At 34.0% G+C, this 20,578-nt stretch overlaps 5 protein-coding genes and 2 non-coding genes across 7 annotated transcripts; 5 read left to right on the top strand and 2 right to left on the bottom strand.

The window, feature by feature from the left end:
- The first annotated feature begins 802 nt into the window (after positions 1-802).
- LOC105786521 (probable LRR receptor-like serine/threonine-protein kinase At3g47570) lies at positions 803-4,660 on the top strand. Its single transcript, XM_012613000.2, has 3 exons — positions 803-3,675; positions 3,846-4,259; positions 4,442-4,660. Exons 1-3 carry the CDS (start codon positions 996-998, stop codon positions 4,447-4,449), a joined length of 3,102 nt encoding a protein of 1,033 aa, XP_012468454.2. The 5' UTR covers positions 803-995; the 3' UTR covers positions 4,450-4,660.
- A 6,193-nt stretch (positions 4,661-10,853) lies between these two features.
- On the top strand, positions 10,854-12,352 carry LOC128036047 (uncharacterized). The gene is made up of 5 exons (XM_052626661.1): positions 10,854-10,969; positions 11,253-11,460; positions 11,551-11,802; positions 12,117-12,176; positions 12,254-12,352. The coding sequence occupies exons 1-5, from the start codon at positions 10,854-10,856 to the stop codon at positions 12,350-12,352; spliced, it is 735 nt and encodes a 244-aa protein (XP_052482621.1).
- A 67-nt stretch (positions 12,353-12,419) lies between these two features.
- Positions 12,420-13,722, bottom strand: LOC105786523 (uncharacterized). The gene is made up of 2 exons (XM_012613003.2): positions 12,952-13,722; positions 12,420-12,852 (listed from the first exon to the last, which is right to left on the bottom strand). Exons 1-2 carry the CDS (start codon positions 13,531-13,533, stop codon positions 12,556-12,558), a joined length of 879 nt encoding a protein of 292 aa, XP_012468457.2. The 5' UTR covers positions 13,534-13,722; the 3' UTR covers positions 12,420-12,555.
- Positions 13,723-15,165: 1,443 nt separating this feature from the next.
- Positions 15,166-16,302, top strand: LOC105787125 (uncharacterized). Its single transcript, XM_052626631.1, has 2 exons — positions 15,166-15,247; positions 15,588-16,302. Exons 1-2 carry the CDS (start codon positions 15,166-15,168, stop codon positions 16,079-16,081), a joined length of 576 nt encoding a protein of 191 aa, XP_052482591.1. The 3' UTR covers positions 16,082-16,302.
- A 133-nt stretch (positions 16,303-16,435) lies between these two features.
- Positions 16,436-18,091, bottom strand: LOC105786524 (60S ribosomal protein L35a-3). The gene is made up of 5 exons (XM_012613004.2): positions 17,952-18,091; positions 17,829-17,864; positions 17,511-17,739; positions 17,375-17,417; positions 16,436-16,627 (listed from the first exon to the last, which is right to left on the bottom strand). Exons 1-4 carry the CDS (start codon positions 17,981-17,983, stop codon positions 17,376-17,378), a joined length of 339 nt encoding a protein of 112 aa, XP_012468458.1. The 5' UTR covers positions 17,984-18,091; the 3' UTR covers positions 16,436-16,627; position 17,375.
- Positions 18,092-19,316: 1,225 nt separating this feature from the next.
- On the top strand, positions 19,317-19,407 carry LOC128033449 (small nucleolar RNA snoR26). Its single transcript, XR_008189548.1, has one exon. It is a non-coding gene; the product is annotated as a small nucleolar RNA snoR26 (small nucleolar RNA).
- Positions 19,408-19,471: 64 nt separating this feature from the next.
- LOC128033460 (small nucleolar RNA snoR27) lies at positions 19,472-19,570 on the top strand. Its single transcript, XR_008189550.1, has one exon. It is a non-coding gene; the product is annotated as a small nucleolar RNA snoR27 (small nucleolar RNA).
- The last annotated feature ends 1,008 nt before the right edge of the window (positions 19,571-20,578 follow it).

The raw sequence follows: 20,578 nt of genomic DNA, 5'->3' as shown, positions 1-20,578 counted from the left end.
TCCTCTTAGCTTTCAAGCAATATGAAAATGGGATTGAATTCTTCGTTTCTTAAACCGAAGTGGGTCCAAATTTATTCCCCAAAACTTTCACCTATTTTGAAAAAAATTTTAAAATAAAAAATAAAATAAACAATTAGAATTTATTTTAATTTATTCTATACTAGCCATGCATAATTTTAAGTGAAATACATGAAAAGAAAAATAAGCTAATTTAAGTGGAGTGTTGAATATGAGTATCCAACCGATATAAATATATTTAATTTTGCTAAATTATCTTTTTTTTAAGATCATAAATCTAATATGCTCATAAATCCAATTTTTAAATATGGTTAAAATAAAAAGGAGCATGACAATAAGCTCTCTCATTTCTCAGTTATATCAATATGCAAGGTTGACTTGTTCTTGATATTTAATATTTTTAGGTCCTATGCGAAATAATTTATTTATTTTTTCCATATTAAGAATTGAAAATATATTGCACTCTCAAACGATCCTAAAGATACGAGGATTCAGTTTGGCATCTCCCAATCTCTTAATTGGAAAAGTTGTTTGGAAACTATCCAATGGTAGTCTGTAAATAGATGGTGATAAAATAATATAAGCCACCCTTTATTTATCCAATATCAACAGATTAATCATAATATATAAGCCACATATAGTAAGTATCGTAAACGGCATTCATTCAAGGATATTGACCCAAGAACCAATCAAAAGCAGCAAATCTGGTTACCATTAACTTATCTATCAGATGACTTTGGAAAGTCAATACTTACATTTTCCAATTATTTTTCCATGAAGAAATAGGGGGGCTCCATAATTGTAGCCACATGACTTTGAAAAATGGTAAATTGAACCAATTTAGGGAATATAGAATAAGATAGTATCAGAGTTCAAAATTTACTTATTTTGCACTGATGAACAAAGCACTCTCAACTACAAATCATTCTCATCCCTAAAGAAATTGATTCAGGTTGAAGGAGCTGTCAAGAAAGCATATGGAAGTGTTCAACTCTTTTTTTCTTGTTTACGTTGTTATAATTTTTCTGTCATGCTTCAACTTGCTTGGTTTAGCAACAGGCAGCCCTGTAGTTGGAGGAAACGACACTGATCAACAAGCTTTACTCCAGTTCAAAGCGAAGATAACCGGTTATCAGCTTGAGGTTATGGAATCTTGGAATAGTTCTATTCACTTCTGCCAGTGGCGTGGTGTTACCTGCGGTCGTAAGCATCGGAGAGTCGCCAAGTTGGAACTACAACACTTGAATCTCTCAGGATCTTTATCACCATATGTTGGAAATATGAGCTTTCTCAGGGAGTTGAGTCTTGCGGGCAACCGCTTCTACAGCAAGATTCCTCAAGAAATTGGTCGTTTAAGAAGACTGCAAATATTAGACCTGACCAATAACTCCATCAGTGGTGAAATTCCTTCCAATTTATCAGCTTGTTCTAAGCTTATATTAGTTTATATGGGAGGCAACCAACTAACAGGAGAAATACCTGCTTTGCTTGGTCATTTGTCACACGTGAAATTCCTGAGTTTTAGAAACAACGATTTGAGAGGGAGTATCCCACCTTCCTTTGGGAACTTGTCATCCCTGGAGGAGCTTCGTTTGGAATATAATGGATTAACCGGGATTATACCCGAAGCTCTTGGACGATTGACAAATCTTTCATATTTTTCGGTACCAGAGAATGCAATATCAGGTATTTTTCCTATGGCAATGTTCAATCTCTCCAATATTATAGCCTTTGATATTGGTGGAAACAAAATTCAAGGTACTCTTCATTTTGACTTAGCGGTCACAATGCCAAATGTTGAATTAATTTCCATCTGGGGAAACCAAATCTCTGGACAAATCCCGATTGCAGTATGCAACGCCTCAAGTCTGATTGAACTTCAACTTAACGATAACAGACTCACTGGAAATGTGCCTTCATTGGAAAAGTTGGATAAACTAACCTTGCTTGAACTAGGCGCCAATGCTTTGGGACGTGGGAGAGAAGGTGACTTGAAGTTTTTTTGCACTTTAGTCAATAATACCAAACTATTAGATCTATATGTAGGGGTAAATAATTTTGGAGGGGCATTACCCAAATGCATTAGCAATTTCTCTAGCAGCCTCTTACATTTATCAATATATCAGAACAAAATATCGGGAAGAATCCTGGATAGGATTGGAAACCTCATCAATTTGGAAGTGCTAGATGCATCAGAAAATCAACTATCAGGTCCAATTCCCTTCGATATTGGGAGGCATCAGAAGCTACAAAGATTTTACTTTGATAGAAATTTTCTCTCTGGGACTATTCCCGATTCTATTGGAAATTTAACCATGTTAGCCTTAGTTAATTTAGCTTTTAACAATCTTCAGGGCAGCATTCCTTCAAGTCTTGGTCACTGCCAAAATTTGCTTGCAATGAGTCTTTCTCATAACAATCTTAGTGGACCAATACCACCTCAAGCATTTGAACTCCCATTCTTGTCCATTTTTCTAGACTTAAAATCAAACTATTTGACTGGTGGCCTTCCTCTTACAGTAGGAAAACTGAAAAATCTAGGTGCATTTCGTGTTTCTCGAAATAGGTTATCCGGTTTGCTTCCAAACAACCTTGGTAGCTGTGTACATCTAGAAGCACTGTTTTTAGATGGCAATTTGTTTGAAGGGCCCATTCCTTCATCTTTGAGTTCATTGAGAGGTCTTGTGGCATTGGATGTTTCTGACAATAATCTTTCTGGTGATGTTCCAGAATTCCTTGTGAGCTTTGGGGCATTAAAGTATTTAAATCTCTCTTTCAATGATTTTGAGGGACTGATACCAAGTGAAGGAGTCTTTAAGAATAAAAGTGCAACATTCGTTGAGGGAAACAATAAGCTTTGTGGAGGCATTCCTGAGTTACACTTGTCAAGATGTAACTCGAAAACATCATCAGACACTTCCCTTAAACTAAAAGTTGCAATTATCGTCGTGATTTTAGGTGTGGCTTTGGTCTTCTCATGTCTCCTCATCCTGTGGTTCAGAAAGAAGAAAGAGCAGCCAACAACAACTTGTGCAGAAAATTCCATTTTACAGTTGTCATACCAAAGCATCCTAAGGGCTACAGATGGATTCTCCACACAAAATTTGCTTGGTTCAGGAAGTTTCGGTTCTGTATACAAAGGAATTCTCGAAGAGAGTGGAGCAATTATTGCAGTAAAGGTGCTTAATCTTCTAAATCGTGGAGCTTCTAGGAGTTTCTTGGCTGAATGCGAGGCCTTGAGGAACATTCGACATCGAAATCTTGTCAAGGTATTAACAGCCATTTCAGGTGTTGATTATCGAGGCAATGATTTTAAAGCATTGGTTTACGAGTTCATGGAATATGGAAGCTTGGAGGAGTGGCTACATCAATCTATCAACAGGAATGAGTCGGACATTGTGAGAAACCTGAGCTTTTTTCAAAGAGTTAATGTGGCCATAGACGTTGCTTATGCACTCGAGTATCTACACCATCAGTGTGAGACGACAATCATTCATTGTGACCTCAAGCCAAGCAATATACTGCTTGATCAAGAAATGGTTGGCCATATAAGTGACTTCGGCTTAGCAAAAATCCTTTCTGCAGATAGGCTTAACTATTCTACTAATCAGTCAAGCTCCATTGGATTAAGAGGGACTATTGGTTATGCGCCACCGGGTAAATTAAGTTTTTTTCCCCCTTTCTTCTATAATATAAAAGCAAAACACACAATCTAGAAGTAGTTTTTCATATATCTAGAGCTTGAATGTAACAGGCTATCTTTATGTTTTCCAAGGATTTTCTTTTGCAATTATTTCTATATGTAATTTGTGATAAGTTAATTGTAGAATATGGCATGGGAAGTGAGTTATCAACAAAAGGTGATGTGTACAGCTATGGCATTCTCTTGCTAGAGATTTTCACCGGGAAAAGGCCGACTGATGATATGTTCAAAGAAGGTCTTAGCATTCACAACTTTGTTGAGGCAGCTTTGCCAGAACAAGTAATTGAGATTACAGATCCCATTCTTCTTCAAGAGAGAGCTAGACAAGGCACACTTAAAGAATTCACTCTCAATGACAAGCATCTTCAACACTTGAATTCAATATTTGAAATTGGACTCACTTGTTCTGCTGAATCACCTACCGAGAGGATGGACATGAGTGACGTTGTTTCCAAGCTTTGTTCTATTAGAGTCAAACTTCTTCATCCAACTCGCGTACATCGTGAGCGCCAAGCTTTATATATTGCTCAATCAACAGGTATACAATAATATGTTAACAAACTAATCAAATCATTGCTTGACTTAGAAGCAAATTAAATTCCACTACTTTTCATATAAATGCTTTATTCAAATAATTTGAACAAGTAACATGTATTTTGGTTACACTCAATGGAAGTAACTTCGATGGTTTAGAGGTTTCCTTGTTTCCATATGTTGCAGGTACCTAAGGCGCCACTGTATCAATGAACTTGAAGGGCTTAAATCAGGCAAAGCGTGGCTATTCTCTTTTATTCATGCTAGTTTCAACTTATGCGTGTTGAATGTGAACTTTATTATAGTGTATGTTTTATAACTCCATAAACTTGTAAACATATATTTATTGACAGAGTATTATGTGCTATGTGTTGAGAGTTTATTTACAGGCTCTAGCTTAATTCATCCTAATTGCCTTTCTGGTTATAAACACCTGGATGGAATGTGTTAAGAATTTTTTGACAGGCTCTAGCTTAACTTTTGATAGACCAGGAAAGAAACAGGGTAGTTATGTCTAGCAACCAAAGCAAAAGCCATTATAGAAAAAGCTATATTATATTTTTGTTGCAGTATCAAGACTAGATATAACTTTTAGGAATGTTTCATTTTAACCTACAGTATATTGCAACACCTTGTTTTTCAATCTTGGTTTTTGGTTTATTGTCTTAGTACCAAAGATTATGAATGAAATGGCTTAAGTTGGAGACAATGGTTTCACTTTGAATATTATAAGCACCAGCAATATACCATTCTTTTCTGTGCTCGGAAACATATTATTTAAGAATGAAACCATATCCACAATGTTTTATTTTAATCTGCAGTGCTCACTGGAGCCATAGTTTGGCATCTCTCAATCTCTTAATTGGAAAAGTTTGGAAACTATCCAATGGTTGTCTGTAAAGAGATGGTGATAAAATAATATAAGCCACCCTTTATTCAATATCAACAGTCAGTGAGCATATAAAAACTAATCCATAAGAACCATAATAAAATAATAAGCAACACAGGAAATTCCTACTAATTCAAAATAAGGCAGCAAACTAGGAACAATAAATATGTAACATAATAACAAAATATTGCTAAAAAGAAGGTAATAAAAATGATCTAACTCCTGAAAGTGTGGATGTCTCTTATAACATGCCCTTAAAACTATTGGACCCCAAATCGGCAGAGCCAACCACAACAAAAAGTAGGGGCTACCCAAATCGGCAGAGCCAACCACAACAAAAAGTAGGGGCTATGTGATGGATGTCGAATCCACCACTATAAACCTACACCTAATTTGCAATTTAAGTAGTATAGGGAGTAGGGTCAATCCCTCAGAGACTGGGTTTACTGCAAATTGTTACTCTCTTGACCAGGTTTATGTCGGGGCAGTTGTTGTGCCCAAGAAGTTTGGGGAGGATAAAATTGAAAACCTAAAATCTGAAATAAACAGGGAAAAAATGCGTGAAGTAAAAGCTGGAAATAAAATAATAAAAACAGTTAAATAAATCTGGAGAAAATTTAATTAAACTAAGCTCAGTTTTAGGCACGGGTTTTTCCTCGTCTTTGAACCGATCCTCGAAATTAGATGAACCCCTCTTTTCCAATAAGCTAATTATAACTACCAAGGACGCCTCGGACACCAACTCTTCCTTGTGTAAATTAGTTATGGAATGTCCAATAACTAACCCTTACCGATCGAACAACCAACGAGACGTTCGTGATTTAGAACTCCGGCAGCTTTGCGTTTTAGAAGAGCCTAGCTCGAACCAACGCCCTCAACCGCGTGGGACATTTAAATCCGGTTACTACTTCCCTTGACCGAACCAAATAGCAATCCCTACTTGGCACGCCAATGTGTTCACGGAAAACCAATTAGATAATCGATCCTTTTGGAATTCCAACTGTACGTCTAACCACACTAACTCAAATGACGTCTTTTTTGACTTAGTGCTGATCTGACTTTGTGAGTTGACAAAATCATACTCTTAATCCGGAGAAATAATAAGTACTGGAATTTAGGAGTTAAATTGCTCGAGTTTGTAACTCACGGGTTTTGACAAGGCTAATTCTGACCTAAAGCTGAAAATGGATTTAGTTAACTAAGGTTTGGGGCATATTGGAGTTGGATAAATTAAATAAGGTAAAAATTGGTGAAAAGAATGGGTGGCGTGATTAAGTATGGGGGCTGAAATTTTGGTAGTGTATTAAAGTGAGATGGTTAGCTATTGAAAATGAAAAGGAAGTTTGAAAAAGAAATTGTAAATGGTTAAAGTTGGTGACAAACTAGAAATTGATAAATTGAAGAAAAAGAAACTAAAAACAACAAGTAGCTTCGTGAGAATGAAGAAGATATTGCATTCAAAGATGAAAGCTTGATTTATGACTTGATTGAAAGCTTGATTCATGACTTGATGAATAAATGAACAATGTAGCCTCCTATTTCTACTAGTGGCCTTACTAAATTAAGAGCCACTAATCATAGAAAATCAAGGGAATAAAATATTAAAAATCCCTACATAATCTCCCACTAAGTCAACAAAAATTTCAGCTAATTATATCTTGAAAAAATTCTGTTTTGGCCCTCCTTCTTTGCTTCTTTCTTCAATCTAGCCCAATTGTTTCCTTTTTCTTCTATTTAGCCCCAAATTGCATCCCTGTATAAAATTCAAAATAAACATGGAAAAAATCAGTGGTGCACTCTCATAAATGAACCAATTTAATTACATAAAATATATAATTTTAGCACTTAATCACTATGTCTCACTCTTTGCAGTAAAAGATGATCTGATAGTTAAATCAGTATCCTGTCTTTATAGCATTTCCTTGTTACAAGAATTAGAGGTCCTGGTTGATAAAGTTGAACTGCAAGTTATTAGCATCGGACAGGTTAAATGTAGACCACTTTGTACTACATGGTAAGAGAGTTAATGTCGAACCATGAACTCCATCTGGTGTAAACATAGAGAAGAGCCATCTACAATTTATAACATAGCAACCGGTACAACACACATAAAAAGTATATTATATATATTGTGATTATGGTTTCATTCTTGAATAACATGGGTTCCAAGCACATAAAAGAACTATATATATCCTGGTCTTTTCAATTTCCAAAGCATAACCAAAATCCCTAACTTATTGTTGGGTTTTTGACAGCAGCAAAAGAAGAGAATAATACAGAAAACAAAGGAGGAAGAAACAAAGAATAATTTACTTGCTCAAAAACGTGCAGCAAGGAAGCAATCTGCGTTACACAACTGAACGTGTAGCAAGGAAGCAATCTGCTTTACACAACTGATATGCTTACTCGTTCAAAATGAAAACAATACATTTATAGTCAAAATACATCACAAAATATTCAACCAACCCTACTAATCAGCATTGGGACTATTAAAATATTGCTTGTACACATGGATAACCTGACTTATCAGCTCAATCACCCCAACAAAACATCAACATCAAAGTTCATTTTCAATCAAACTAAATTATATTGCAACTAAAGTGAAAACCTTGTTGTTACAGCAAGCATACGTGCTGCAGCATGTTTAGAAGCTGTATGCACTTCATCCGGAAATATTACAGCAACATGGTTGGCAAATTTTCTACACTTATGCCTATTCATTCAAGCTCTTTGGTACTAAGACAGTAAAGCAAGAACCTAGATAGAAAGACAAGGAGTTGCTAAATGTTGGAGATGAGAATGAAACATTACTTAAAAGTAATATTTTAGTTTTGAACTGAGACGGCAAAATACTATTACATGAAAGTAAATTGAAACATCTTGAATATTATCCTTGATACTGCAACTATAATATAACGTAGCTTTTGCTATAATTGCTCTTGCTTTGGTTGCCACACATAGAGCTTCATTGACTCTGACAAAGCTGAAGATGAACACAAACAAGCCCTCAATAAACCAACCTACTGAAAAACAATATTGCATTACAGATTATGAATATAAAGTGACTGAAATTTGGAAATTTATATACTTAAACTCGAGCCCAAACTTATTCTATATACAATTCTTTAGGATAAAATAGTAATTTGATCAAAAAAATTATACTCGCGATCTACTCGAATTAAGTGCTAAAATGCTTGAACTCACCAACAAGTGTTGGATGCAATGGTAAAGCATGTTACATGTTCGGTCCTTAGAGATTACATTGTTACAAAGGCTTTGAACACAAATAGTAAAACAAACATGGCGACAAGGATGAAGCAAAAAGTTTTTTTCTCAAGGGTTGAATTAAGTTGTACACTTTTATGAGATTTAAAATGCAATTTCACAATTCTAATATATCATATCTTTATAAATTTTAAAGGATTAAATCAAAATTTTATTATTTTTAAGAGTCAAAGTATAATTTTACTATTTATTAAATTAAAATCATGTCAATGAGCCAAAAGTAAAATTTTACATTTTAGAAAGTCAGGGCCTCGCTATCCTCGCGGCTTGCATGGAGAATACCAAAACAAAATACTTTGGGTGGGTTTGGATGGGCGATTGGGTGCGGTGTGATGCGTTTAGCTTACTTTTTGTCTCACACTATAGTATCGCTACAGTATCTAATCTCACCGCCACCGCTGTTTTTACACTAACTGCAGGTAAACGCACCGCCCATCCAAAGTCACCTTTAAACTCTGCTTACTTGAGCTTGAACTCAACTCAGAATGATGAATCAAATTCAAACTGTTTTTTTTCATTTTGAATTTGAATAGTTTGCAAATATGAATATCTCATCTTAGTCCCTTAATCGATGCAATAGAAAGGTCTAAACTTGCCAATAACACTCAGCTAGCCATAATTTGGGTTATATACGTTTTCACAACTCTAGTTAAGGGTAAGCGTTCGATCAAATCGAGTCGAATTGAGTTAAAAAAATTCAACTTCACGAATCCTATTTTGCCTTTTTAACTCAATTTCATTTTTTTTAATCGAGTCGAGTGAAATGAAATTTGTGTCATGTCGAGTCAAATTGTGTGAAATTGTTTGAGTTAAATTAAAAAATTAAACATGTCAAATAAAAATATTGTTACAGTATAACTAATTCCATTTCAGAGCACATAAATTTAAAATGATATATATTATTTGAAAAAAATCTAGTATGATAAATTTGAATTATTAATTAGGTTTCCAAAATTATTATTTTAGAATAATTTTAAATTTTTTATAATTTTTAAAATATAAATATTGAATTTTTATAAAAATTTAAAAATTATTTTGAATTTTTGAAAATGACTTTAATTTTTTTAATCATTACTTGAGATAGACCAATTTGTTTTCTTTCAAAGTTGACAAAATCAAAATGATATTTATACCAATCATTATTCAAATTGTAAAATTCAACTCAATTCAACTCAATACTCAAATCAAGTTATTCAAATTTGAATTTTTTCGATTTTTTAAATCGAATAGAATTTTACTCTCCTATCTCTAGTTACTTGAAATTTGAAATTTGAATAGAATCAAGTTATTCAAATTTGAATTTTTTCGATTTTTTGTGAGGTTTTATTAATATTGAATTTTTATAAAAATTTAAAAATTATTTTGAATTTTTGAAAATGACTTTAATTTTTTTAATCATTACTTGAGATAGACCAATTTGTTTTCTTTCAAAGTTGACAAAATCAAAATGATATTTATACCAATCATTATTCAAATTATAAAATTTAACTCAATTCGAACTCAATACTCGAATCAAGTTATTCAAATTTGAATTTTTTCGATTTTTTGCTGAGGTTTTTATAAATATTGAATTTTTATAAAATTTTAAAAATTATTTTGAATTTTTGAAAATGACTTTAATTTTTTTAATCATTACTGAGATAGACCAATTTGTTTTCTTTCAAAGTTGACAAAATCAAAATGATATTTATACCAATCTGTTATTCAAATTGTAAAATTCAACTCAATTCGAACTCAGTACTCGAATCAAGTTATTCGAAATTTGAATTTTTTTCGATTTTTTAAAATCGAATAGAATTTTACTCACCCTATCTCTAGTTACTCTCCCCTGGTCCATAATCATGCAAGTACTTCATTACCTGTTCAGTTCATTGACCTAAGTTAGTTTATAAATTATCATTTAAAATATGTATGGGGAACATCAAAGGTTTTCTTGAAGCTTTAATGGCCGTCTGTTGAAAGTTGGCAACAATGCAGCAGCATGCAAATGTCCAATTTGTAATTTGGTTGTTAAATTTTTTTTTTTTTTTTTTGTAACATGTGTCTTATGTTTAGTTTGATTGTAATTTTTGTTTTGCTGAGGTTTGTCACGTACATAGCTGATTCTTAGGTTATCATTAAGCTGATTTTACAGCTTGGATACTAGCACAATATTTTATTTTCTTCCAATGTAATGAAGCTACTTATGTATATTGTAATGTTTCTTATTGTAGTAATGAGAGTTGTCAAATTTTCTCTCAACCAACTTGTGTTTTTGCTTCTGTTTTTCATATTTCAAACACAAGTTTTCTTTGTTTTTAATCTTTGAATGCTGATATAACTCAACACCGTCTTATGGACTCGCACAATAAATAGACTGGTTTTAGTTTCATTTCATCTGTGCTCCAAATTTCATCAGTCTGAGTTCGCTCTTGTTTTGCATCAATGGCTTCTGAATCAACCAGGATTTCAATCAAGCTTTTAATTGACCAGGAAAGAAACAAGGTAATTCTAGTTGAAGCTGGTAATGATTTTGTCGATACCCTTGGTGATATCCTTATGTTTCCCCTCGGAAGCAACGCTTGACTTTTCGGCAAACATCAAATTCCGGAGCCTGGTTGCTTGATTAACTTATTCAACAGCGTCGAAAATCTAAATACTAACATCTTTCGTACCCATGCATGTAAGTTTATGCTTCTTTATCCAAGAACCATTCATGAAAACAAGTTAAAGAAAATGAAGCTTAACATGGATGTTACTGAGCCTACAAAGACTTTTATGTGCGAAAATGTGTAGTGAAAGACTAGTTGGTTTATTGAGTAACTATAAAACTACAAAATGCAGTTGCGGAAAGTTGATGAACAGGGATGTTCCTGGAAGGGAAATGGATGTAGTAAAAGATGAAACTAAGGGAGAGTCCATGTTTTTCACCACTGATGGTTTAGTAGTGATGAAAGGTTTGCCAGGTAATCTCATTCAATTCCTTCATAAGCTGGGAATCAAGAATTTTCATCAGATCAAAGAAGAAGTTCTGGAAATTGATTCATATGAGGTAGTATTATCCTTAACTGTTTACAGCATTCATCCTTTCAATAATGTTTTAGTTTGATTATGATGTCTCTCATTGCATAACTATTTTCAGATGTCTAATCTTTTGAGCTATTCACTGGTCTCAAAGACTACTTTGACTGATGCTTTACTGAGAAAACAACGAATTCTCAGTGGTGAAAAGTCCTTGCTCGTAGCTCCAAATATGGAGGAGACAGTTGAAATTGATGTCAAAACAAGGGTGAAAATAATACTGAGGAAGTCTGATAGGAAAATATTATTCGCTGAAACAAGTGAAGATTTTGTGGACCTCTTATTTAGCTTCCTCACCATACCTTTTGATTCTGTATTGGAACTCTTACTAGGTAGTAATCTCACATTGGATCCATCTCTTATTTGCTTCAAGATTTAAACATTATGTTTTCCATTACCGAGCCAAAGAATTCTAAGAAAGCTGTTCTTCAACCATTTTATAGTTTCCTAAAGGAGTTTCCAAGTATATTTTCTGAAGTAAGGTTTTCCTCATTTTTGGACCCGAAGTCCCCAAACCCAAACTCGCCATTCAGCTCGGGCTATGTCCTGAAGAACTCATCGTTTCTAGTAACAGATGATCTAGTAGTTAAATCACTATCCTCTGTTTCTATTATTTCTGTACTGAAGGAATTAAATATCCCACTTGTTGACGTTGAACAGCAAGTTATCAGCATTGGGCAGGTTGAAGTAAGTGATTTATCTTTTCTTGAGTTTTGATTATCTTTGTGGATTCAAAATCTATAATGCAGTGTGTTTTGGTGCAGGCACTTGCTCTATTGAAGGCCTGTTTGTGTTCATCCTCACCTTTATCAGCTTTAAAGAACTATATTGTCAAGAAACGAAAGCGTGAGCCATTACAGTGACATCAAAAATAATTTGTCAAAACATTAGTTTCTAGGTATTGTTAGTTTAACAATTCAAACATTTTTCAACTCTCTTTGTTTTTGCCTTATATAAACCAGAACTTACAAAATGAAATGGCTTTAACTTGATCTTATGCAACTAGGGCAAAAACAGACCCTGACAACAATTAGATCATATTTCAAAATGGCTTGCATTCATGCTTTTAAGATCCAGCTATGATGTAACGATCTCCTACAAGTTGTAACACCGATTCTAGAGGGATTGTGAGGAGGCTAAATAAGAGGTCAACGAAATCTTCATTTGCTTCAGCATACAAGATCTTCCTATCTGACTTTCTCTCCATTATCTTCACTCTTGTTTTGCCATCTTTTGCAGTTGTCTCCTTGGTACTTGGACCTATGAGCAAGGGCCGTTCAACTAACATCGTTCCTTGTTTTCTTAGAAAAACATCGGTCAGAGTAGTCTTTGAGATCAATGAATGGCTCAAAAGATTAAATATCTGACATAATTAAGCAAGGGGACAAATAAATTACTATCATAATCATAGTCTAAATCATATTCAAAAGAAGAAATTGGAAATGAGTTAAGTACACAGTACCTCTTTTGAACCAATTTCAAGTTCCTTAACAGCATTCATATTAACATCCTTGATACCCAACTTACTAAGGAATTGAATGAGATCACCTGGTAATCCTTTCATCACCCTTAAATCGTCAGTGATGAAAAACCTGGATTCTACTTTACAGAACCCTCCCTCATTTTCATCTTTTACCCCATCTCTCTCCATTTCTTCTAAATATATCTCACTATTCATCAACTTTCCGCAAGAGCATCTTGAAGTTTCATAATAACTCAACAAACCACATCCCCTCTTTTTGCATGTAAAATACTGGACTGGCTTGTCTTTATGAATGCTTCTCGGATAAAGCAACATACGCTTACAGGCATGGGTTCGAAAGCTGTTGAGGCTGAGATTCTCGACGCTGTTGTTTAGGTTATCCAAGCAACTGGTCAGCAGGCATTTATTTTTGCGAAAGAGTAGACCAATGTTTCCAAGCGGCAACTTAAGAAGGCTGCGGAGAGTATCAATAAAATCATTCCCAGCTTCAGCAAGAAGTACCTTGTTTCTTTCCTGGTCTATCAACAGTTTGATTGAAGCCGTGAATGTTTTAAAAGCCATAGATACAGAATGGAATACAAAACAAGAGAAACTTCAGACGGGATGAAGTTTGGAACACAGCACAAACCAACCTCAAATTCACTCTCTTTATTTATTTTTCTTATTTAACGAAAGATAGCTAATCCCTGATATTTCAGTGAATCTTTTTAAGAATGTATTGTGTTTCTTTTAATTTTATTCTATTTTCATATGTTCTTTCAAACCATTTTCCTGCTACTTCTCCACACAAAAATAAATAGGAGAATTTGCATTGTTGTTTTCCTTCGAGGATTCTTTATTAAAGGAAAATGATATCTAAGGGAAAATGAATGATGGTTGTGAGTGGAGTTGGAATAATTCCACTTAGCTTTCAAGCAATATGAAAATGGGATTGAATTATTCGTTTCTTATATTCGTAATAATATTTATGTTAATCGAACTAAGACTCAATTGATATGTAAGAAAAATAAATTAATATTACTCAACTTAGGTTGAGTGTCAAACACAAGTATTCAACCGACATAGATATATTTAATTGATACAGTAGAAAGCTCTGAACTTGCCAATAATATTCCGCTAGCCATGATCTGGGTTATATACATTTTCACAACTCTAGTTACTCCCTGTTGGTGATTTTCGAGGAGCAAAGGATGAAAAACAGAGGACACAGAACAACGAAACAATATGCATGAAATATTTTTTGCTCATAAATGTGCAGTAAGGAAACTTACGGCTGGTAGCTATTTTGCTCAATTTTTCAATAAGAAAAACAATGCATTTTTAATGAAATACACCACCAAATACTCAACTACTCCCACTAATCATACTTTGAAACAAGTAAACCTTAACCTTGACACAAGCTGATTATGTCAATCAGCACCTAAAAACATCAAAACATTACAAAGTAACTCAACAAAGTAACTAAACAACAACCTTGCTGTTACAGCAAGCATACGTGCTGCAGCATATTTACAAGCTGCCTGCACTTCAACCAAAAATATCAGAGCAGCATTGTTGGCCAATTTTCAACACTCTCCCCCAAGTCATTGTTTAGGTAATTAGTCCATAATCATGCACGTACTTCATTACCTGTTCAGTTCATTGATCTAAGTTTATAAATTATAATTTAAAATATGTTCAGTTCATGGACTCGCACAATATTACTGGTTTTAGTTTCATTTCAGCTGTGCTCCAAATTTCATCCGTCTGAGTTTGCTTTTGTTTTGTATCAATGGCTTCTGAATCAACCAGGATTTCAATCAAGCTTTTAATAGACCAGGAAAGAAACAAGGTAATTCTAGCTGAAGCTGGTAATGATTTTGTCGATACCCTTCGTAGTATCCTTATGTTTCCCCTCGGAAGCATCGCTCGACTTTTCGGCAAACATCAAATTCCAGAGCCTGGCTGCTTGATTAACTTATACAACAGCGTCGAAAATCTAAACTCGAACATCTGTTGTACCCATGCATATAAGCATATGCTGCTTTATCCTAGAACCATTCATGAAAACAGGTTGAAGAAAATGAAGCTTAACATGGATGTTACTGAGCCTACAAAGATTTTTATGTGCGAAAATGTGTAGTGAAAGACTAGTTGGTTTATTGAGTAACTATAAAACTGCAAAATGCAGTTGCGGAAAGTTGATGAACAGGGATGGATGTAGTAAAAGATGAAACTAAGGGAGAGTCAATGTTTTTCATCGCTGATGGTTTAGTAGTGATGAAAGGTTTGCCAGGTAATCTCATTCAATTCCTTCATAAGCTGGGAATCAAGAATTTTCATCAGATCAAAGAAGAAGTTCTGGAAATTGATTCATATGAGGTAGTATTATCCTTAACTCTTTACAGCATTCATCCTTTCAATAATGTTTTAGTTTGAATATTATGTCTCTCATTGCATAACTATTTTCAGATGTCTAATCTTTTGAGTTATTCACTATTCTCAAAGACTACTTTGACTGATGCTTTTCTGAGAAAACAATGAATCCTCAGCGGTGAAAAGTCCTTGCTCGTAGCTCCAAATATGGAGGAGACAGTTGAAATTGATGTCAAAACAAGGGTGAAAATAATACCGAGGAAGTCTGATAGGAAAAATATTATTCGCTGAAACAAATGAAGATTTTGTGGACCTCTTATTTAGCTTCCTCACCATACCTTTTGATTCTGTATTGGAACTCTTACTAGGTAGTAATCTCACAATTGGATCCATCTCTTATTTGCTTCAAGATTTAAACATTATGCTTTCCATTACCGAGCCAAAGAATTCTAAGAAAGCTGTTCTCCAACCATTTTATAGTTCCCCAAAGGAGTTTTCAAGTATCTGTTCTGAAGTAAGGTTTTCCTCATTTTTGGACCCGAAGTCCCTAAACCCAAACTCGTCATTCAGCTCGGGCTATGTCCTGAAGAACTCATCGTTTCTAGTAGCAGATGATCTAGTAGTTAAATCACTATCCTCTGTTTCTATTATTTCTGTACTGAAGGAATTAAATATCCCACTTGTTGACGTTGAACAGCAAGTTATCAGCATTGGGCAGGTTGAAGTAAGTGATTTATCTTTTCTTGAGTTTTGATTATCTTTGAGGATTCAAAATCTATAATGCAGTGTGTTTTGGTGCAGGCACTTGCTCTATTGAAGACCTGTTTGTGTTCATCCTCACCTTTATCAGCTTTAAAGAACTATATTGTCAAGAAACGAAAGCGTGAGCCATTACAGTGACATCAAAAATAATTCGTCAAAACATTAGTTTCTAAGATTGTTTGTTTAACAATTCAACCATTTTTCAACTCCTCGTCTCGCTTTGTTTTTGCCTTATATAAACCAGAACTTACAAAATGAAATGGCTTTAACTTGATCTTATGCAACTAGGGCAAAAACAGACCCTGACAATAATTAGATCATATTTCAAAATGGCTTGCATTCATGCTTTTAAGATCCAAAAATATACTGATATTTTATAAATAACAAAGATTCCACATTTTGAACTTAACAATATTGATTATCTTAAGAAATACAAAAAGCTACCAAAATCATCATAGATATAAAATATAGCTCTAAATTGCAATCCAGTCCCGACTTGCACAACTCATCCTACCAACTTGCAATTCCTACCTCGCATCTGCAACACACAAAAGAAGAGCAACAAATAGATGAACAAAAATCTATGCGTATGCTATGAATTCTAGTAGGAATAAAATCTAAACAAATTGAGTACACCCCACTTAACACAAGTCATGCAAAATGACATACATTAAAGCATAAAGGCTATGAACTAATCAGTCGAGAAATTTCAAGACAATGGTGTAAAGTATAAACTTGCAGTTCCATTATAATAAGTTGGTAAGTTTTCACTTGAAATTGAAAAGGGAATGTGAAGGTGATCTCAAGAAAACCCATTTTTCCTGTTTAAGTAATGAAGGATTTCAAAATGTGTCATTGTATATATTGCAATAATATGCAGTTTTCAAAACCGGCTAAAGAAACAAGGTATGCCAACAGGAAGATGATAACAATACAGTTAACCAGTTGTTTCATGATTATATATATTGTAATAATCTCTTGTCAAGCTAACTTAAGAAACAAGGAATGCCAATTGGGGGATAAGGCTTATAATTCCAAGTCTAGTTTAAACAAGGATACCAATATGGACATACAAACTTCCATAACCAGTCCAAAATTCTCACCATCACTAGATTAATCACGGAAAATCCAAGAGAAATCTCAATAGTGTTTCCATCATCACATACAAGAAACAATGCATAGAGCTAACATAGTAGAATGAATTCTCAGCTACACACAAAGAAGAAAATGCTGTTAAATCTCACAAATACTCAGGGAATTAAAAGAATCTGTTCAAATTAATTACCTCAAATGTTGCTGGGATACATGAAAACTCTAACTTTATCACCCTATTCAACCAAAAAGAAGACCAAAATCAGCAAAATCAAATCAGTACAAATTATACAAAATAGTACTTGGATTATTACAACTTGTTTAATTACCATGGATTTAGGAGGGAGATTAGACTTGAACTTAGCACGAACAACACCACTATTGCCATGAGGCCTAGTTACTTTACCCCAAATGCAACGATAATGTGACCCATTTTTCTTCACTTTAGCCTTGTAAATGTACGCCATTCGCTTCCCACAGTACCATCCCACTTCTTCCTTGGTGTTCACCCCTTCGATCTGAATCAGTGACGTATTTGGATACTGATTCGACTTCGACCTTTAATAAAATCAAAAATCCATTTTGTAACCCAATTCAAAGGCTCAATTACCAGCTCAAAAAGAGAAAAAATGAGATTTTTTTGTTACCTCTTGTAACCCAAAATGGCTCCACGAACATAGAGCCTACAAAACGATAATTAATAGACCAAATGAATGAAAGGTTTGGCTAAATTAATGAAAAATGAGTTTGGGGCTTGAGAGATTTAAGACCTGATGCGCTCTCCTTGGCGACCTTTCACCATTGTGAATCGAAGATGACACCTTTGCTGCCGCTTTACCTGCGAAAGAACAAAAACCCTAGTGAAGCGCGAAAAAGAGGAATTTATAGTATGGTTTTTTGTTGGACGTGTGAGATTTGGGCCTTTGAGTACCCATTCTAATCAGGCATTTTGGGAAAACTCTTAGGGCGAGTTTGGATAGGCGGTGCGTTTACCTGCGGTTAGTATAAAAACAGCGGTGGCGGTGAGATTAGATACTGTAGCGATACTGTAGCGTGAGACAAAAAGTAAACTAAACGCACCGCACCGCACCCAATCGCTCATCCAAACCCACCCTTATTATACTATTAGTAAATTTATGTTTTGATCACTCAACTTTAAAAAGTTATAAAATAATCATTGACCTATTTGAAACTTTTCATTTAAGTCATTGGGCTGTAATTTTTTTTTAAAGTTCAGCCAACAAGCTCCAAGTAATTCTTCGATGATTGGTACAATAGATCAGTACCCATCGTTGAGTAGAAAAACTTACATTTGATCCAATTCTATCTGATGATCAATGTTGGAGATCGAAAAATAAAGTTGTTTGTATCTTCATGAAAATTAATTAAATTGAAGAAGAGAAGAAAAATGAAAGCTTTCGATTGGTGGAGGTGGTTCAAATAGAGAATGTCATACAACAATGATTTTAATAACCGCATAACGTAAATGACCAAAACATAAACTTACTAATAGTTAGTGACATTATGTGTAATTTACCCGACCCAAAAATCCAACCTAACTCAATTTATAATTTTATAAATGACAAACCCGAACCATTTGATGTATTCTATACCACTACACTCCCGATTGATAAATTCTTTCTTAAAAATGTGAATCTACACTGAAATAAAACGAATTATTAGTGTTTGCTATGGTACATTCCATTTTACTCTTATTACAATTTTTTTTATAATTAATATATACAAGATAGAGGTGAAGGTAGAAAATTATTTTTTAAAACACTATAAATGAATTATATTTTTGGAGGTGAAAATATAATTTTATTATAATATTAAGTACTTCTATTAAAGGGTCGGGCTACTCGAAATAGATCCAAACCCATTAACTTATTGGCCTTTTTCTTTGCTATAAACATGGGTTTACTTTTTCAAACTGGCCCATTAGGGTTTTGGCTGTAATCACACCTATATAAATGGCTACATTTTCTTCATTCACCACCTCTCTTCTACCTAGGATACAACCACTGTTTCAAGGCACCAAGTTTTGTCTTAATCAGAACTGGTTCTTTTGAAACAACAATTTAACTCTCTATTTTGAGATGATTGTTATGTTTTTTCATAGTTTTTCTTTACGAAGAGCATCAGTGAGGAGCTTTTAAATTGTTATCCTTGCACTATGATTGTTCAGTGAAGAAACAATATGGGCATGTTCTCTCTGAGATGCTTCTTCTTCTTCTTCTTTTTTGGGTTTTATTTTTTGGGTTCTAAAGATGTTAAATTTTATTTATTTATGGATCCATGATGTTATTTTACATACTGCGTTATCTATCTGAACTTTCCCTTTCAAAAGGGATTTTGAAGATAACTTTTTTACTTGCTGAGATCCCATATGGATTTTCACTTTTTTCTCCTAAAGAAATACTCCAATTTAAAGTGATGGATCATTGTGTCATCTCTATGTATTGGTATTGTGTTTAGGATGTTTATATTCCATTTTTGTGTTTCTACTCCGAGAAGAGCTCAAAAGGTTAATCAAGTAACAGTGTTATTATCCACAAATAGTAGGCACCCATGAAAAATTCTGTGAACATCTTTTGGTTCTCCTTGGAGTACGGAAGACAATACCCGAAGCTAAAATCTAAGCATCAGCTGACCCCTCAAGCATATTTTTCATCTTTGCATATGGTTAAGATGTGTTATATCAGCTGTTGATCTATGGTTTTGATTGTGGTGAGTGGGAAAAGGTAAAATCTAAGCATCAGCTGGCCCCTGAAGACATTTTTCATCTTTGCATATGATTAAGATGTGTTATATCTGCTGTTTTGATCTATGATTTTGATTATGGTAAGTGGGATAAGGTTATCGATTGATTAAAGAATGTATGTATGTACGTATTATCTTGACTGCACGGTATCTTGTTTAAATTGTCTATTTTGTGCTTTGTTTATGTTCTTGTTGGAGGATCAATTGAGCATTGCAGGGCCATGGAAGAATAATGAAAACCAAGGCAAGAGGTTTTAGCTTTTGACCTGTAAACATGTATATATCTAAAGAACAATGATGAAAGCTGTAAACTTTGTCAGCTTATACTGTTTTTTCGATATGAATATTGTATTTCATTTACTTGTAAATTTTGTTCTTTAATGGCTGAATTCATTGTGAATTTTGCTTCTTTATCAGTCCAACAATGCAATTTTTCTCCATTGATTAATGGTACCAATGGTAATGTGGTTTCCATACAAATTTACATCTTTGTAGGTATCAAATTCTACAGCAACAGCACTACTGCTTATCTCCATCCCTAGAACCGTTTTTACCACTATAACTACTGGGAACTATAACAAAAGCCAAACAATCACCATTTCCATTAAACTAGGTTGAAAAAAGGTCAAATTTC

The sequence above is a fragment of the Gossypium raimondii genome, chromosome 1, assembly GCF_025698545.1.
Source record: "Gossypium raimondii isolate GPD5lz chromosome 1, ASM2569854v1, whole genome shotgun sequence".
Classification (NCBI taxonomy): domain Eukaryota; kingdom Viridiplantae; phylum Streptophyta; class Magnoliopsida; order Malvales; family Malvaceae; genus Gossypium; species Gossypium raimondii.
Note: the sequence above shows the minus strand (reverse complement) of the source record. Positions and strands in the feature narration are given on the sequence as shown.

Excerpts from the sequence above, each read along its gene's own strand:
- LOC105786524 (XM_012613004.2), bottom strand. The coding sequence starts at position 17,983 with ATGGTGAAAGGTCGCCAAGGAGAGCGCATCAG. Across the intron at positions 17,865-17,951 it reads CGCCAAGGAGAGCGCATCAG|GCTCTATGTTCGTGGAGCCA; the intron begins GTCTTAAATCTC and ends ATCGTTTTGTAG. Across the intron at positions 17,740-17,828 it reads GCCATTTTGGGTTACAAGAG|GTCGAAGTCGAATCAGTATC; the intron begins GTAACAAAAAAA and ends ATTTTATTAAAG.
- LOC105786523 (XM_012613003.2), bottom strand. The coding sequence starts at position 13,533 with ATGGCTTTTAAAACATTCACGGCTTCAATCAAACTGTTGATAGACCAG. Across the intron at positions 12,853-12,951 it reads TTGAAATTGGTTCAAAAGAG|ATATTTAATCTTTTGAGCCA; the intron begins GTACTGTGTACT and ends TAATTATGTCAG.
- LOC105787125 (XM_052626631.1), top strand. The coding sequence starts at position 15,166 with ATGGATGTAGTAAAAGATGAAACTAAGGGAGAGTCAATGTTTTTCATC. Across the intron at positions 15,248-15,587 it reads AGTGATGAAAGGTTTGCCAG|GAAGTCTGATAGGAAAAATA; the intron begins GTAATCTCATTC and ends AATAATACCGAG.
- LOC128036047 (XM_052626661.1), top strand. The coding sequence starts at position 10,854 with ATGGCTTCTGAATCAACCAGGATTTCAATCAAGCTTTTAATTGACCAG. Across the intron at positions 11,461-11,550 it reads TGGAAATTGATTCATATGAG|ATGTCTAATCTTTTGAGCTA; the intron begins GTAGTATTATCC and ends AACTATTTTCAG. Across the intron at positions 12,177-12,253 it reads TCAGCATTGGGCAGGTTGAA|GCACTTGCTCTATTGAAGGC; the intron begins GTAAGTGATTTA and ends GTTTTGGTGCAG.
- LOC105786521 (XM_012613000.2), top strand. The coding sequence starts at position 996 with ATGGAAGTGTTCAACTCTTTTTTTCTTGTTTACGTTGTTATAATTTTT. Across the intron at positions 3,676-3,845 it reads TATTGGTTATGCGCCACCGG|AATATGGCATGGGAAGTGAG; the intron begins GTAAATTAAGTT and ends AGTTAATTGTAG.